At 34.3% G+C, this 17,492-nt stretch overlaps 1 protein-coding gene across 1 annotated transcript; it reads right to left on the bottom strand.

The window, feature by feature from the left end:
• Window positions 1-2,044: 2,044 nt before the first annotated feature.
• On the bottom strand, window positions 2,045-3,629 carry LOC25490635 (receptor-like protein EIX2). The gene is made up of 2 exons (XM_024778795.1): window positions 3,527-3,629; window positions 2,045-3,108 (listed from the first exon to the last, which is right to left on the bottom strand). The coding sequence occupies exons 1-2, from the start codon at window positions 3,627-3,629 to the stop codon at window positions 2,045-2,047; spliced, it is 1,167 nt and encodes a 388-aa protein (XP_024634563.1).
• Window positions 3,630-17,492: the final 13,863 nt, after the last annotated feature.

The raw sequence follows: 17,492 nt of genomic DNA on the forward strand, positions 1-17,492 counted from the left end.
ATAGAAATCCAATGTACTGTGATGTTTTTTTTTTACATATTAGACAATCACACAATGTATGACAAAATAATGCTACATTCAAAGCAAGATATTTCTGCAAGAGTACCAAAAGCCAGCACTACGCACTAGTTTCTTTCAAGCTAAATAGCTGTATGTTTTACCTTGAGAAGATGCACATTTTCTTATCGACATGCGTCGAACAATGCATCAACTTTAAAATGATTTTATCCTTATAGAACAATACAAATCCCCTTAACATTATAAAAAGAGATAATTTTAATCTTACTTGTCAAAAATATTTGATAGTATGTGTTATTGTAGATGAAATGAATGGAATAATATATGCACACACATTGAGACTCGAAGTATATAAGCCCTCTCAAAGATAGAGCCACTCCGTTATGGCCGTTTTTTTTTTTTTTTTTTTTTTTTTTTTTTTTTGTGGTGGCCGAGGTTTGAATCATGGACCTTGCATATATTATGCATTGTCCCTACCAACTGAGCTAAGCTCACGAGGACTCCCGTTTATGCAGCATGAAAAGGTTGAATGAATTTTCAATTTTATGTAAACCCTCTCAAAGTTACACAACTACCCAAATTCCAATACAATCAAAAGACTAGATTTTTTATTTTTTTGTATTTGCCTAAATATTTTTGGTATTTTAAAATTCTAGAGTTGTTATGGTGAAGAAAAAAAACTGAGTTATAATAAATCTCTACAAATTGAAAATTTTAGTAGATTGCAGAATAGGTCATTTTGGACTATAATTAACAAGTATATCTCATTCGTTTGTCGTCTAATAAAATCTGATTTTCAAGTGAGTTTCATTTTATCCTCCTTTATTGAGTTTCATTTCTCCTTCTTGAGTTCATTATATATGTACTTTTGATGGAAAAGATATGATTGATTTGGAAATTATAGGATATATAAAATGCAGCAAGCAACATGACTTGAACCAATTATTATTCTTTTAATTTATCCAGACACATAAATTTCATCGGAGTACTGCTTCACTTCACTGGAAGGGGCATATCTTTCAATCACAGGCACATACATATACATAAGACATGACACAAATACACACCAAAACGTAGACATTTGTAATAATTTAAGAAAATAGAAGTGATTAATGTAGTCACATGTGTTAGTGTTGTGTCGATATTGGACATTGACACATCTTCAATCTCTTAAGTTTCAGTCCTACATAGTGATATTGTGTTTCTTGACTTCACAAATATAAATTTCGATGTAATGTAAGGTTTCAGTCTATAGTTTAAACCATAACATTTCATGTTTTCATGTTTGTCTCAAAGGTTAAAATTACATTTCAATGCTGTCTTAAATCCATCAATTTGTTCCAATCTCATTTTCTTTCTGAAAAGTGAATTACATTTTTTTATTATAAAGTAATTGTGAGACTTATTGAGGATAGTAGTCAAAAGAAAAGCTTTTGTTTCAAGATAGATTCTGATTTATCATGCCTTCAATTGTGTTCTGTATTGTTCCCGTCAATTTGATATGAGATATTCTCAAAATTTGAACTTTGAATAAGATAAAAACCATAGCTTGATATATGCTAGTATTAGAGCATAATTTAGAGCTGAAGGAAGGGAGCAAAGTTTTTATACAAACGCTACATATGATTAGAGAAAATGTCCAAAGCATATTGGAAGCAGCAAAGTTTCTACACAAACTCTTATTCTTAAACCATCTGCATAAACTAATATGTAGAGAGATACATGAGGTGTGGACAATCCCAAAGAACAACTTACAACAAGTGAAACATGAATTCAGAAGCAACAGTGTTACAATCACATAAGATCTCATCTCATACAATTAATAATTGTTGATATCAAAATATTGGCTCAATTTGGGAAACTCTATCCACGATTTGGATAACAATGCACAAACTGTGACATGCATAATCACCTGATAAAATATGAAACAAATGAAATGGATGTAAGTTTTGATTAGAATTAATGAAACAAATACTCTATGGTTTGATTAATAAAACTTGACGTAGGTTTCACTAATGGCAGGAGCTCAATATCTGCGAAAGCTATTTAACTTTATCATCAAAGTAACATAGAGCTTGTCACCTACTCCATATATAAACCAAAAGTATGCATGCCTCCATTTCCTAATAAGAAACAAAGAACCACAAATCCCCCAGAAACCTACTGCAAATCCAACTCCCATGCCAAGATACATTGATTCTCTTATAGAAGCATAATCTTCATTCTTTGTAGATGGCTTTGCAGTTTTAGGATTTTCTTCTTTTGTGGTACAATTATTGAGAGGATCTCCGCATAGTTTAGGATTCCCAATGCAACTCGATGCATTAAAACTTTGAAGTTGAGTTCCAATTGGAATTTTTCCTTCAAAACTGTTGTAAGATAAATTCAAATAACCCATAAAGTGTAACAGAGACATGCTCTGAGGAATTTCACCACAAAACTTATTACTAGAGAGATCGAGAGATTCCATATTGTTCATGCCTCTAATCGTCTTTGGAATTGTTCCAACGAAACTATTATGAGATAAGTTTAATGTTTGAACTTGAACAAGCTGAAACAATTCCAATAGCACTTCTCCAGTCAAGTGATTGGCTGAAAGGTCAATAGTTCGCCTATATGGATTGACATCAAACACATAATCTTGACCTTTGGTAAACAAATCAACGATGTTATCATACCATGAATTCAAGTAATGAGTATCCATTTGAGTCAAGTTGTAGACACAGTTTGGCAAAGATCCTGAAAGTTTGTTATGTGCAAGGTCCAAGTGAAACAAATTAGAGAGATTAAATAGTTGTGGTGAAATATTCCCTTCAAATTGGTTAGCTCTCAATATGACTACTTCTAGGTTTTGTGACATCATGAATGGTATGTTTCCAGAAAATTCATTTTCTCCCAAATTCAAGATCTGCAACTGTTTCCATTCAGAGAGGTGATCTTGAACTTCACCAGATAGCCTATTACTCCACAGGTTCAAGACTATCAGTTCTTTCAAGTTCTTCCAACTATGTGGAATTGATCCTGAGAAGGAATTGTAAGACAAATCAATTATTTTCTCAATTGCTGATCCAACTATGTTTGGGAGTCCTCCTGTGAAATTATTGTGATCTAAACTTAAGCAGAAACAATTTAGTGTTATGTTAGATATGTCTTCAGCAATCAAATTGTTTGACAAAATAAGATAATTGGGTATTCTTTCTATAAGGCTCGAGAACTTATTTCTATTTACCAACGAAATTTCGGCGCTCGATATGTCGAGATTTTCCAGTGACTTCTGTGTATAGATCCAAGATGGAAAGTTTGGGCCTTGAGTTTTGTGTATTTGCTTATGGTCCGTTCACACGGCGCATCCGGGAAGCTCCTATCCCTCGCGGAACAACAGATCCAAACGAGCACATCGAGAACATCGAGGCAGTTATTACCTACCAGTCGGTGCAAGGCGCTTTCAAGTGCAAGCTCTTCGTCACTACCTTACGACAGGGAACCGTAACCTGGTTCAAGAACATACGGAGAAACTCCATCGACTCTTGGGGTGTCCTCTGCGACGAGTTCACGACCCACTTCACCGCTTCAAGAGCGCAGCCAAAAACGGTGGCATCCCTTGAAGCCATTGTCCAATAGATGGAAGATTGGCGATGGTTCCCAATCTACTTATTGAATTCAGATTTGTGCTCTTGGAATAGCAATGTTGTCAACAATTTATTTTTAGTCGCAGCTGCTTCGGCCATTAAATATCTGCCCCTCCATGCGTGTAACTTTCATGATACTCGCGTATGGGATCACTCTGTGAAACAACACTGTCAAATAAGCCTACAGGTTATGCATGTCATTGCAAGAAGAAATTTCCCCATCTTCTGTCACTACTTCTCGTAATTGGAATGCATTATGGAAGCAGCAAGTCCCGCACCTAGAATTCGGTCTATGTTATGGTATATGGCTCACAGTTGTCTTCCTACACGTTCCCACTTGCTAGAGAAGGGTATCCCAATCAATGATAATTGTAAGTAGTGTGAACAGTTGGCTGAAATAGACATCCACACTTTTTTTTTTTGCCCAAAAGTGATGGAAGAGGAAACTCGGTGAAAGTGATAGCAAGTGGCCAAATAAACTGTAAAAGTGGAGGAGCAGAATCACAATTTCTTGTTTTGTTTTTATCACATTAATAATTAAGTATGAGAAGTGCTCATATGCACTTTACTCTTTTTTTTTTATATATATATATATATATATATATATATATACTAGCGAAAAGACGGCACTTATGTGTCTGTCTTTCCACTCTTTTTATTGCTCTAACGTGTTTTTTTTTTTTATTAAATTTTGATTTTGATTAAAACTTTAAAAAAAATATAAATGTTTGTTGTTTTCAAGTTATAAAAATTCAAACTAACCATGATTATCTATTTCAACAACACCGACAATAAACAATATAACAAACAAAAATAATCTAAATTCTTTTTTTAATGATATTAACAACAATTTTATTATAGAAAAAGTGGTTTAAGCGTATAATTAGAATGATGAAAAAGTAAGTATAAATATAAGCATTTAGTTTGTTACACTTTTTAAATGATAAAGAAAAGAAATAGGCTCAATTGCACTTTTTCCCCCTATCTTTTGCTAATTGTGCGATTTTGCACCCTTTTTTTTTTTTTTTCTTTAAGCGATTTTGCACCCCATCTTTTTGCCCCCTTTCTGATTTTGCACCCCATCTTTGTGTTCAATTGCACTTTTGCCCCCTATCTTTTTGCTAATTGTGCGATTTTGCACCTCCCTCTTCTTTTTTTGAGCGATTTTGCACCCTATCTTTAGCCCATTTTCTTCTATTTTAATGATGATTTTGAATAAAACACAATTGCCAAAAGATGGGGTGCAAAATCGCTCAAAAAAAAAGAGGGGGTGCAAAATCGTACAATTAGCAAAAGATAGGGGGCAAAAGTGCAATTAAGCCCAAAAAAATATATTCATATCGTGTTTGTTACATTTGTTTTAATATTTAAATTTATTCTTATCTATTTGTTACATGTGTTATTTGTATTGAAAATTAAGAGTATTTTTGGAATGAAAAATTCAGTCCTAAAATGTTGAAAGGGATAGTTTTTTTTAAGGTGGCATTTAGCTTGCACCACCAGTTAGATTGGTTCAACTTACACCACCCAAATGACCTATTATAACAGGTTTTGTTCAGGTTAAAAGGTACAGCGTACATAGATGCCATAAACATAGTAGTAGAACCATTTAATCATTAGATTTAACAAAAATAAATCAGAAAAACACTAGGTGGGGACATTGGGCTGTTGTGTTGTAATTAAGATCATTATTTTTGAGCTATCAAACTTTGAAGTTTTTTCCCAAAAATTAAAGGTTGCGTTCTTGGAGCTTATGGGCCTAATTACATGAAAAACAAGCTTCTCGACCTAATTACATGAAAAACAATTTGAGTATTACTTTTCCCACCCTGCTGCCTTCTCGCACGCCCTCCAAAATTTCCTATAATTTCCTTGGTCTGGATTTCATTTTTCGAACCAGATTGTTAGAGTTACCGGAAATTAAAATCCGGACGCATACACTATGAAATTTTGTGTTTTGCTTTGATGTTAAGGGTCTCTGTTGACCGTTATACGACCCCCGCATAAGCTGCAATGCAATTGCAGGGGTCGTATGAGCGGTCAACAATGACCATTACACCACAAACACTCCTAAAAGCTACCTAAAAAACTAAATTTTTTTTTTGAAGAAATGAAAGAAAGGAGGTGAAGAAGAATGAAGGAAAATGTTGAAGATCCAAGCCTTTTTATAGCCTTAAATAAGTCATATGTCTTAATTACAGTCAAATAAAACGTGTTCCACATTCAAAACCGTCAAAAAATGCATTCAAACTCCACTAACCGACCTAACCTTTAATGTTACTGAGGGTTTCCGGATTTTATAATCTGGAATGCATGAAGTTATTCCGAATTATAAAGTCCGAGCTGCACCAGACCCTTTATTTAGATCGTTTTTGTTGCGAATGCCTTGGAAAAAATATATCAAAGATACATAATATAAATAGAAGCAACATAAGACAAATAAACAGTTAAAAAAAAACCATAATAACATAAATGATGAATCTTTTGGGAAGGTGTTCGAAGAGGAGCTTTTGAACTCGATCTTGCCGGCCTGCCAACTGACATGTTACGATCGGCAGGCCGACATTATCGAGTTCATAAGAACCTGTTCTTTGGAGTTAGATCTGCAACATAATGAAGAAAGGCAAGGTGTTTCAAATGACATGTTCATCTGGCAGGCATCAAGATCTAACTCATAGCAACCTCTTGATATTTTTGAGTTATCTATCTATCAAGGAGGCAACAAGGAGTATCTATATATTTTTGAAAGCATGCTGAGGATCTTCACCATGCTGGCACATAGAGAGAAATCTATCTGTCACATAGAGATCAATCTATTTTGCGGCAGCATGACAAAGATCATCAGCACAATGACAAAAATGTTCATGGTCTCTTTTGTGTGTTTGTTCGTATTTTTGACAGCATGCTGAAGATCTTCATCACGCAGTCAAATAGAGAACAATCTATTTACGACCGCGTGAGAAAGATCCTCAGCTTAATGACAAAAATTTGCATGGTTTTCTTTGGTATGTTTGTGTATTTTGCTGGTATTGTAGCTGAAAACCAGAGAGGGTGTATTTATAGAGGTCATTGGATGAACATTTTTGGTTATTTTATAATCCGAAAAGCATATCTTTGGTTATTTTATCGATTAGATGAACATTTTTGATGTAAATTAAAACATAATGAAAGTTTAAATAATATATATATTATTCAAAACGTAATGCGCAACTTAATTCAACAACACATAACAAACACGCAATTAAAACAACATAAAACACGCGATTAATTAAAACATAGCACATTATCACGGATCATCTAAACTAACTACTTCCTCCTCTAGTCCCTCCCGCAGAGCCCTGATCTCTTCGTAGTTCCTGGGCCAGTGCAAACTTTTCAGAATTTGTTCAGCAGATCTAACCTATGAAGCGTCCAACTCGATCGGTCCTCTAGTATTGTGCTGACCAAAGACAGAGAACATGGTTCTGACGTCGTCGTCGTTTGTGAGTTTCATCTGGTTGAAGCAAAGCGATCCGGCTGAGTCGGAAAATGGACATCGATATTTAACACCGACCACCCTCCTCGTGTCTCTGCGGTTGATTTGATCCAGCTCATCCTTTAGCCGGGAGAGGATGATATCGTTGCAAATCCTAAACAGATGGGGTGATGTTCCACCGTTGTAGTAGACTGCCGCTAGCTTGGTGTTCGGATCAAAGCCCAGGGAATTCGATGATTTTTTTTTCTAGTGTACTTTACTTGTAATGAAAATAGGGACCCCTATTTATAGAGGCATTTGGGCGTTGTGGAGCACAAAAATTGTCGGTGCAATGTGGGCCATCCAGAAGAATCCAATGTTGAAGCCATTCAGATTCTAAAATCCGAAACAACCCTCATCATACACAAAGACCCAAGTTTCCTTTTGGTCCACCCCATTATCGTATTTTTCCGGAATACGTAAATCCAGAATCCATGTGTAATCCGGATTATATATTCTATACAGCACCAAAAGTTTTGGGCGGTGGTATGCACCACAAAGAAAACGTTTTGGGCGGTAGTCAGCTTTATAAAATGTGTTTTTACACATTTTTTGACTACCATTAATGGTTTTCAACCCTACCTTCCTATAAATACCATCCATCTCCCCCACCATTTCTCACACAAACCTCTCCCACCCTCTCCTTCTCTTCTCCTTTTCTCCTCTTCTACAACGATGTGTTTTCATCGTTGGCCTTTCATAGAAAGAGGCCTCTTTGGAAATCCATCAGGGGTCGTATGATCGGTCAATAGGGAAGGGGTCAGTCGATGTATGAGGGTGGTCTGCCTGGACGTGAGTTTGACCATCATGGTCTTTTGCTTCCCAGAGGCCCTTGTTTCACCTATGTCTCCCCACCAACAGTGAAGTTACTGCTATGTTCTATCAGCAGGAGACACTAGTATAGCTTACCCCCCCTCCCTTAGAAATAGTTTTAGATTCTTATGTAAAAAGATTAAAAAGCTTCAACAATATTTGCCATTTAACGACTAATGTTTATAAACAATATTGCATTTAATATACAACATTTATTCAACTAACTTAATAAACAATTATTTGATTATAATAGTGATAGAAAATAGTATCATCTATGATAATATCCTTATTTTTTGAAATCTTATCATCTACATCAATACTCTTAATTTTTTTAAAATTTGAAATTTTATTTTAATACAGTTTTACATTTATAAAGTCATTTACATTTTTCGTCCAACACACCCATATGAATTGTTAATAACATAATTAATTTTTCTTATATCCAATTTTTACGATCCATGATTTGCTTGACAAATTTAGAGAATTGCTTTTTTGATATAGAAAACTTCCTATTGACGCAAGTAAAATACACCAAAATACCCCTAGCGGCAGTTAACACCCGCTCAATGATACGCCGGCAGTTAACATCCGCTGGTAGTGGTACCAGTGGCAGTTAACTGCCGTTGAGAACCGCATCTAAAGAACGCATAAACTGCAGTTTTTGGTTAACAAAAACACATTCAAGAAAGTTCAAAAACATATCAAATTCACCCAAACCTTCATTTGCACGAAAATTATCCAATTTGCTTCAAGTAAATCACAAGTAATTACCTTTCTTCCTGTAACACCCCGTTTTCCCAACATAAAAATTTCATAAATTAATAGTAAAACATCTTAAACGGAATGTTACACCTCTTTTCTTAAATATCACAAATGGAATAATTAAATAATTATCCTTCAAATTTCAACAACGTAATAATTAAAACTTTCCAGCGGAATTAATTCAATGACAATAAAAACTTCAACAACATGTTCCAAAATTGATACATAAAGGAATGATAAACATAGCAACAATTTCCTATCCCGTTACGTATCAGAGTCCTAAGACACTTGAGCCACCACTCCTACTAATCTTTATTACCTGCAAGTTACCCATACGAAGGGCAACATTTTCAAGCAGAAGGGGTGAGATTTCACAAACAATAATAATAAACATATAATTCATCAAATGCATCTAACAACTTAAACTCCATCAATTAGTAATAATAATTCTTTTAACGACTCCTAAACCATATCATGTACTCATCATATCAACAGTCATAACTCGATATCATAAACAACATCATAACAGCATCATTTAACATCATAATCAACATCTTAATCATAATCATATAACATCATACTCATAATTCGTATACAACATGACAACTTCATAATGAATGACATAAACAATGTAACAACATCATATTCATAGTTCATATACAACATAACAACATCATTAATTCGTATTAACATTCTCCACCAAGCACCTCATTAACAACTCATGAATAGAGGACAACTCAGCAACTATACGTAACATCATCATTTCATAATAATAATTATTCATCAAACATTCCATTATTAGCAATTCATGAATAAAAGACAACTTATCAACTTAACATAACCATCATCAAGTACATTTAACAACTCATATAAACAACACAACATAATCATCACAACATAATAATATAAACAGCAACATATATTCAACAATAATGTTCTTACTTCTTTAACTTTAGTAACACTTGCTAATTCAACCAACAACGACGACAACAACTTAATCAACAACAACAACAACAACTCAACCAACAACGACAACCACAACAGCAACAACTCTCTCAAGAACAATGACAACTACAATTATCCAATATATGTATATATTTCATAATCAACAACATCATCAATAACATGGCAATTCAAACCAACGACAACGACTCATGCAATGACATGACGACACTTCTAAGACTCCTCAACAAATGCAACTATGCATGTGGTACCATATTCAGGGCCGGAGCCCTCACCGCTAATCGAATGGTTAAAGCATTCTTTTCAGGACATAAGTCCTCATCACTGAACACCGCTTTGAACAATAAAGTGTTCCACCGCTTTGAACGACAAGGCGTTCCAGGGCCGAAGCCCTCCCGCTTTTATGCTTGTGCAACCGACTGCACTTGTGTATATCTACATACAACTCAAGTAATGCATATGTATATATATGACATACGACTTCATAATTCAACAACTTCATTACAACCAATCCAACATCAGAAAAATGTATAATTAATATCAATCATACCAATACATCAAGTTCATTCAATCATAATATATATTCACTTGGTTTCATACTCACTTCAATCCGAAATTCATTAAACTATACTAACTCGATTAACAATGTGTTTAGTAGGATTCAGGGTATATATAATGGTCTTACAAGTTGAAAGGAACATTTAGAAATACTCAAAAGGATCCCCTAGTCAACTATGAACATTTACATACAACTCGACAACAGCAACGACAACAACAAATGTACATAATTAATTATGACATACTCCACCTCTTAGTCAACTATGACACAACGACTCTTAATAGCAAGATTCATCAACACATTCACAACAACATATATATTCACCCACCGTATCATAATAAACAATGTATATGGATTCACCAATATCATCACCTTTACATAATTTCACATCTTGATATATGATTTGCCCACTTTCCAAGTCAAAAGGAAAATACATCACCTTAAGATAAACATCAACAGTACTATAATCAACCTCCATTCCTGTCCCAAGGGTCATCTCACAACATGGGTTAAATACTCTTAAACACCTTAATTGAACTCATATTACTTCTAGATTTGAGCCTTGGAACTATCCCATAAGTTTTGGATTAACTTAGAAATGGTTGTGCGGAATTTTCATAAGATTTCACTAAGACCTACCTGGAGTATTTCCATCATAACTCAAACATTAAAAATCATTTTCAAGTCAAACCAAAGCCATTGGAAAGCTAACAAAATTATCTAAAACTTTCGTGTTTACACCAAAGTCCAATTCAAAACAGAAACGTGAGAAAAAGACATAAGAATGCGAAATAAGAAATGCTGTCAAAAGACATTTCGCTTAAGCGAACGATGCTTCGATTAAGCGAACTACTTACAGTAGCTGTTCGCTTACAGCTCGCTTCCGACTCGCTTAAGCGAACAGTTATTGTTTCTGCATAATTTTCACGGGTTTAAATCATTTTTTACCCCAAAACCCAAATTTTCATCCACCCAAACCCCAAATTTGATAGGAAACTTAACCTATGATTATTCCACAACCTGAACATCAATTCTTAACACAATTTCGATGTTTTTACACTTTTCAATTCAAAAATCAATAATCAAAACCTAATCCCAATTATCCAACCTAAGAACAACAACATGTTAAATCACAAATTCAGAATTTATACACTATGATTACTGAATGTTAGCCTCACCCTTACCTTAGTTTTGATGAACAAACTCTTACACAATGAGATTCTCCCCCTTTGGCTCTTCTCCTAGCTTTCTCTTGTTTTCTCCCAAAACCTCTGTTTGTACGTGAAACTGTTTCTGACTCTCAATTTCTATATTTTTTTTCTTTTTCCAACCTATTGTAACCTCCAAAATATTCTTAACTCCTCTTAATTCTATTAATTCTAATTTAAATCCCCAAACTCCAAAATAATTCTATTTCTCCACTTATTTTCTATTAAATAATGAAAATAGCCATTTAATAAAATACACCACACCACAAAATCAACCTAAATCATTTTAAAATCATATGAAAGACTTTAAATCATTTAAAAATAATTAAATAACAATCATGGCGTTACAACTCTCCCCAACTTAAAGAATTTCGTCCTCGAAATTCAAAGCACAGAAGAAAACAAATTCAGTTATTGCTTAAATATCTTAAATTATGTATAACAAATAGAAACTTCAACAATACACAAAAATCATATTAAAGTCAGTCAGTCAAACATAATCACATAATTAAACATTACCATTAATTAGAAAAACACAGCGACATTATTTAACTGTCACACGACACAAACGACTCAACTACTTGGCCGGACGGACCGACCTGCTCTGATACGAATTGTAACACCTCGTTATCCCAACATAAAAATTGCATAAATTAATCAGAGTAAAACACCTTAAACGGAATGTTACACCTCTTTTCTTAAAAATCAAAAATGGAATAATTAAATAATTATCCTTCAAATTTCAACAACGTAATAATTAAAACTTTGCAGCGGAATTAATTCAACGACAATAAAAGCTTCAACAAAATGTTCCAAAATTGATACATAAAGGAATGATAAACATAGCAAGAATTTCATATACCGTTACGTATCAGAGCCCTAAGATACTTGAGCCACCACTCCTACTAATCTTTATTACCTGCAAGTTACCCATACGAAGGGCAACATTTTCAAGCAGAAGGGGTTAGATTTCACAAACAATAATAATAAGCATATAATTCGTCAAATGCATCTAACAACTGAAACTCCATCAATTAGTAATAATAACTCTTTTAACGACTTCTAAACCATATCATGTACTCATCATATCAACAGTCATAACTCGATATCATAAACAACAGCATAACAACATCATTTAACATCATAATCAACATCTTAATCATAATCATATAACATCATACTCATAATTCGTATACAACATGACAACTTCATAATCAATGACATAAATAATGTAACAACATCATATTCATAGTTCATATACAACATAACAACATCATTAATTCGTATTAATATTCTCCACCAAGCACCTCATTAACAACTCATGAATAGAGGACAACTCAGCAACTATACGTAACATCATCATTTCATAATAATAATTATTCATCAAACATTCCATTATTAGCAATTCATGAATAAAAGACAACTTATCAACTTAACATAACCATCATCAAGTACATTTAACAACTCATAGATAACATCACATAATCATCATCATGTAACATCCTAACAACCTCATATTCAACACCATAAAAAGTCATCATAACATCGTAATCAATATCACAAACAACATCGTAACAACATAATTCATCATATCATAAACATCTTCTCATAATAATATAAACAACACAACATAATCATCACATCATAATAATATAAACAACAACATATATTCAACAATAATGTTCTTACTTCTTTAACTTTAGTAACACTTGCTAATTCAACCAACAACGACGACAACAACTTAATCAACAACAACAACAACTCAATCAACAACGACAACTACAATTATCCAATATATGTATATATTTCATAATCAACAACATGATCAATAACATGACAATTCAAACCAACGACAACGACTTATGCAATGACATGACGACACTTCTAAGACTCCTCAACAAATGCAACTATGCATGTGGTACCATATTCAGGGCCAGAGCCCTCACCGCTAATCGAATGGTTAAAGCATTTTTTTCAGGACATAAGTCCTCACCTCTAAACATCGCTTTGAACAACAAAGTGTTCCACCGATTTGAACGACAAGGCGTTCCAGGGCCGAAGCCCTCCCGCTTTTATGCTTATGCAACCGACTCCACTTGTGTATATCTACATACAACTCAACTAATGCATATGTATATATATGACATACGACTTCGTAATTCAACAACTTCATCACAACCAATCCAACATCAGAAAAAATGTATAATTAATATCAATCATACCAATATATCAAGTTCATTCAATCATAATATATATTCACTTGTGTGCTCGTGATTTTTGGATACCAAACCATTAATTGATTTGAATCGTCAATCATTGAACTCTCGATTTTTATTCGTGGGAAGGGAAAAAATGAGTAAAAACCCTTACGCGAAGGGAAGGTGCTAGCACCCTAAGCGTCTACGGTATTCCGTAGGAACCTCTTACCTAAATTATCTTGTGCTAAATTCATTGCTTATTTGAAAATTATTACCTAAAAGTCTAAGTGAAAGAATGGGGGGAGAAGGAGTATGTTTTTTGGTTATTTTTATTTGATTTGGAAGGATAAAAATCCTATGCCTACATACCCTTAAAGAAAAGGGATCAAAACCAATGTAGTTCACCTAAAAAGTTTCTTTTTGATGGGTTAGGTTGATTTTAAGATTTTTGAAAATGGGTTTTTAGAAGGGAAAAAGGCCTCGAGGCATGAGAGAAAATAAGGTGAGGTTGGTCAAATTTTAATTACAAGAAAATAAGTCTAGTATGAATATTAATTCAATTAAGCATTTGATTAAGAAAATAAAAGGAAAAAAGCAACTTGGATTACAAACCAAGTTTTATTAAGAAAATATTTTTGAAGTTTTTTGTTATTTGAATGTTTTTGTGGTTTTTTTGAATATTGAACTAAAATTAAACTAACGGAGCATAAAAAAAAAACGTAGGTACTTCATGGTGACGTTGGATCGCCACAAAGACCTTTAACCTAAATTATAAAGCATAAAAAGAGGCATACACACACGCACACACACATGCACCTACGACTATTACATAAAAGCCTATGATACATTCTAAAGTCTGCGGAAAATAAATGACAAGAAAAATAAGTTATTTACATTAAGCCTAACATAAATAAATAAAACATGCATGAGAGAGTATAAAATAATGATTATGATGCTAAAAAATAAAAATAAAAATAAAAGGCATGAAAGAAATAAGAAAAATGAGGTTCAATCACAAGGTGGGGGATGCAGCAGCATTCAGGAGGTGCAGAAATTAAAAAAAACAAGAATTGGGTCCTTACAGAGTGTAAGGCACGTACTGGGCTAAAGGGGGGCTCAAACCGGTTCGGTTCAAGCCTGGACCAGTTCTGGGAGAACCGGACCGGTTCAGAGTAGTATATATGTGGTGTGTCCGGTTTTTCCTTCATTTTTCTCAAATCATTTCACTCTCTTCACTTCTCTTTCTCTCACAAAAAATCTCTCACCTCTCTCTAACATATTTTCTGGAAAAAAAAAAACATGGAAGATGAACATTCATCTTCTCCGGCGAGCTTCACCGCTCCGGTGTGGTGGTTTGCCGGCCCAACAGGGCGGCGCCGCCGCACCGGAGATGCGAAAGTTCTCTGTTTTCAATTTTTTTTACATATTCTAAAATCCTTTTTTCACTACTTCTCAAATATCAACTCAAAATTTTCAAAACAACAACACAGTAGCCTAGATCTAAACTTGAAGATTCAGTTTCAAACTTTTCTATTTTTTTTTACCTTTTCAAAAAGAAATTCGTTCCATACACAGATTCACAAAATAACAACGAAACAACCGGTTACCTGTTTAGATCGGAGATAGTTAGATCGCAACGGAAAACTTCAAGATTCCTCTCTAATCTTTGAATTCGCTTCTGTTCTTCAAACTCGGTTCTGATACTTGTTGAAACAGCGCGATTGAACCTTCGCTTTGATCGGATCCATTACTCTTGTTGTTGTGGGTTCGAATTCGAGACGGATTCAAAAGAAAAGGTGATGTTTAAGTGCGAAGCTTGGTTTATTTGAGGCTGGAGGTTTTTGTATGCAGGTTTGCGGCTAGGGTTTGATGATGCTTTTTTGGTTGTGGAAATTGTCCGTGTTTTTGTTCTGATTTCCTCCTCTTTCTTTTAAAGGCTGATACAAATTCTTAAAAGGAAATAGATCAAAGGACCATGAATTGGCTTGATGGGTGATTAAGTGACTGTTAAAGGCTGAAACGTTTTTTAGCTTGATTTGGAAAGAATAAGCTGACTTGAGTAACTTTTGCCACTGATGGTGGCGTGTTTGAGCAGAGGAAAGAATGGGCCTCGGAAAAAAAATTCTAACCTATTGACACTTTATTATTTTATTACCATAAAAAAAGAAAGAAAAAAGATAAGACCTTAAAATGGAGGTAATAACAATAAAAGATAAAGGTAAATCGGAATAAAAATACGGAGGAAAGGCAAAAATAAAAGATGGAAAATTAAAAAATAAAACTAAAAGACTAATAAATAAAAAAGTGAGGAGAGGGCCCGCAATCGGAACAAATATTAGTTATTTTAAAATACCTCTCTGCCGAATTTTCACTAAGATCGATCAGAGTCAAACCACGCACGTTCGTGGGATCCTTGGTCAAAATTTAGGGTATGACAGATGCCCCTATTTAAGTTTCTCCGTCCCAGGGATTTACAAATATCAATTTTGGAATCCATGGGTCGAAGAGACTTAAATATTAAATACGCTAATTTTGACCAATTGAAATACTAAGAATGCCATGCTCATCACTGTAATAATATGAATGCTTACGATGCACTTACAAATGCAAGGATAGTGAACACCTACTGACTGGGGGACATACAGATAAATATTATTGGGGAGAAAAACCATTTACCATTATACGGAAAGAAATATTGTCTATTACCTTTACTGGGTTAAAGACCAACATACGAAAAGAAAATACCGTCAATTACCTTTACTCAGGTAAAGATCGATGTACGGAAGGAAATACTGTCAATTACCTCAACACGGGTAATGACCAACATACGAATAGAAATATTGTCAGTTACTTTTACTGAGATAACGACAAACATACGAAAGTAAATACTGTCAGTTACCTTTACTGAGATAATGACAAACATACGAAAAGGAATACCGTCAGTTACTTTTACTGAGATAAAGACCAACATACGAAAGTAAATACTGTCAGTTACCTTTACTGAGATAATGACAAACATACGAAAAGGAATACTGTCAGTTACCTTTACTGAGATAACGACCAACATACGAAAAGTAAATACTGTCAGTTACCTTTACTGAGATAATGACAAACATACGAAAAGGAATACTGTCAGTTACCTTTACTGAGATAACGACCAACATACGAAAACAAATACTGTCAGTTACCTTTACTGAGATAACGACCAACATACGAAAAGAAATATTGTCAGTTACCTTTACTGAGATAACGACAAACATACGAAAGTCACCTGCTTTCGGTACAAGGATAGCTCACGTAAGGTACTAGGGAGCTGAAATATATATTGAGACAAAGACTGCTTGATGGGACGTGCCCCTTGAATCGAATGTATTGGGGGTGACGCTTTTACAAGATGTACTGAAATGAGACACTAGGTAAAAATGCAACAATGCATGAATGATATTGGTATGCATGCTATGTATGCATGAATGAATGAACATGTATGAGACACATATGACAATATAACGGCAAGATTATTGAGGGATGATTGGGCAGGACCAGAACGGAAATGGCCCGGTATCATAGTACAAACAACTCAGTAATCTTCATTGGGGATACCCTTTACTGGAGATGAGTCAACCACTGTTGGGGTAGAGCCCTTTAAACAAAACACTAGCAGGATAAAGCCAAAAATCAAACCACTGGTGAGCGAACAACCCAATAATCAACCCAATGATGGTGATACGACCCAATAATCGAACCACTAGCCGAAGTCGCCATTCCAGAACTGAACGGAGGTACTCTTGCAAACTCATGCTTCGAATAATCATTGCTTTTTCTTTGGTA

Source organism: Medicago truncatula, chromosome 3 (assembly GCF_003473485.1).
Source record: "Medicago truncatula cultivar Jemalong A17 chromosome 3, MtrunA17r5.0-ANR, whole genome shotgun sequence".
NCBI lineage: Eukaryota > Viridiplantae > Streptophyta > Magnoliopsida > Fabales > Fabaceae > Medicago > Medicago truncatula.

What these genes read in the sequence shown, in the direction of transcription:
- LOC25490635 (XM_024778795.1), bottom strand. Translation starts at nt 3,629, where the DNA reads ATGGCTTCAAGGGATGCCACCGTTTTTGGCTGCGCTCTTGAAGCGGTG. An exon ending in AGAGTCGATGGAGTTTCTCC is followed by an intron (nt 3,109 to 3,526) that starts GTATGTTCTTGA and finishes ATAATTTCACAG; the next exon opens with GAGGACTCCCAAACATAGTT.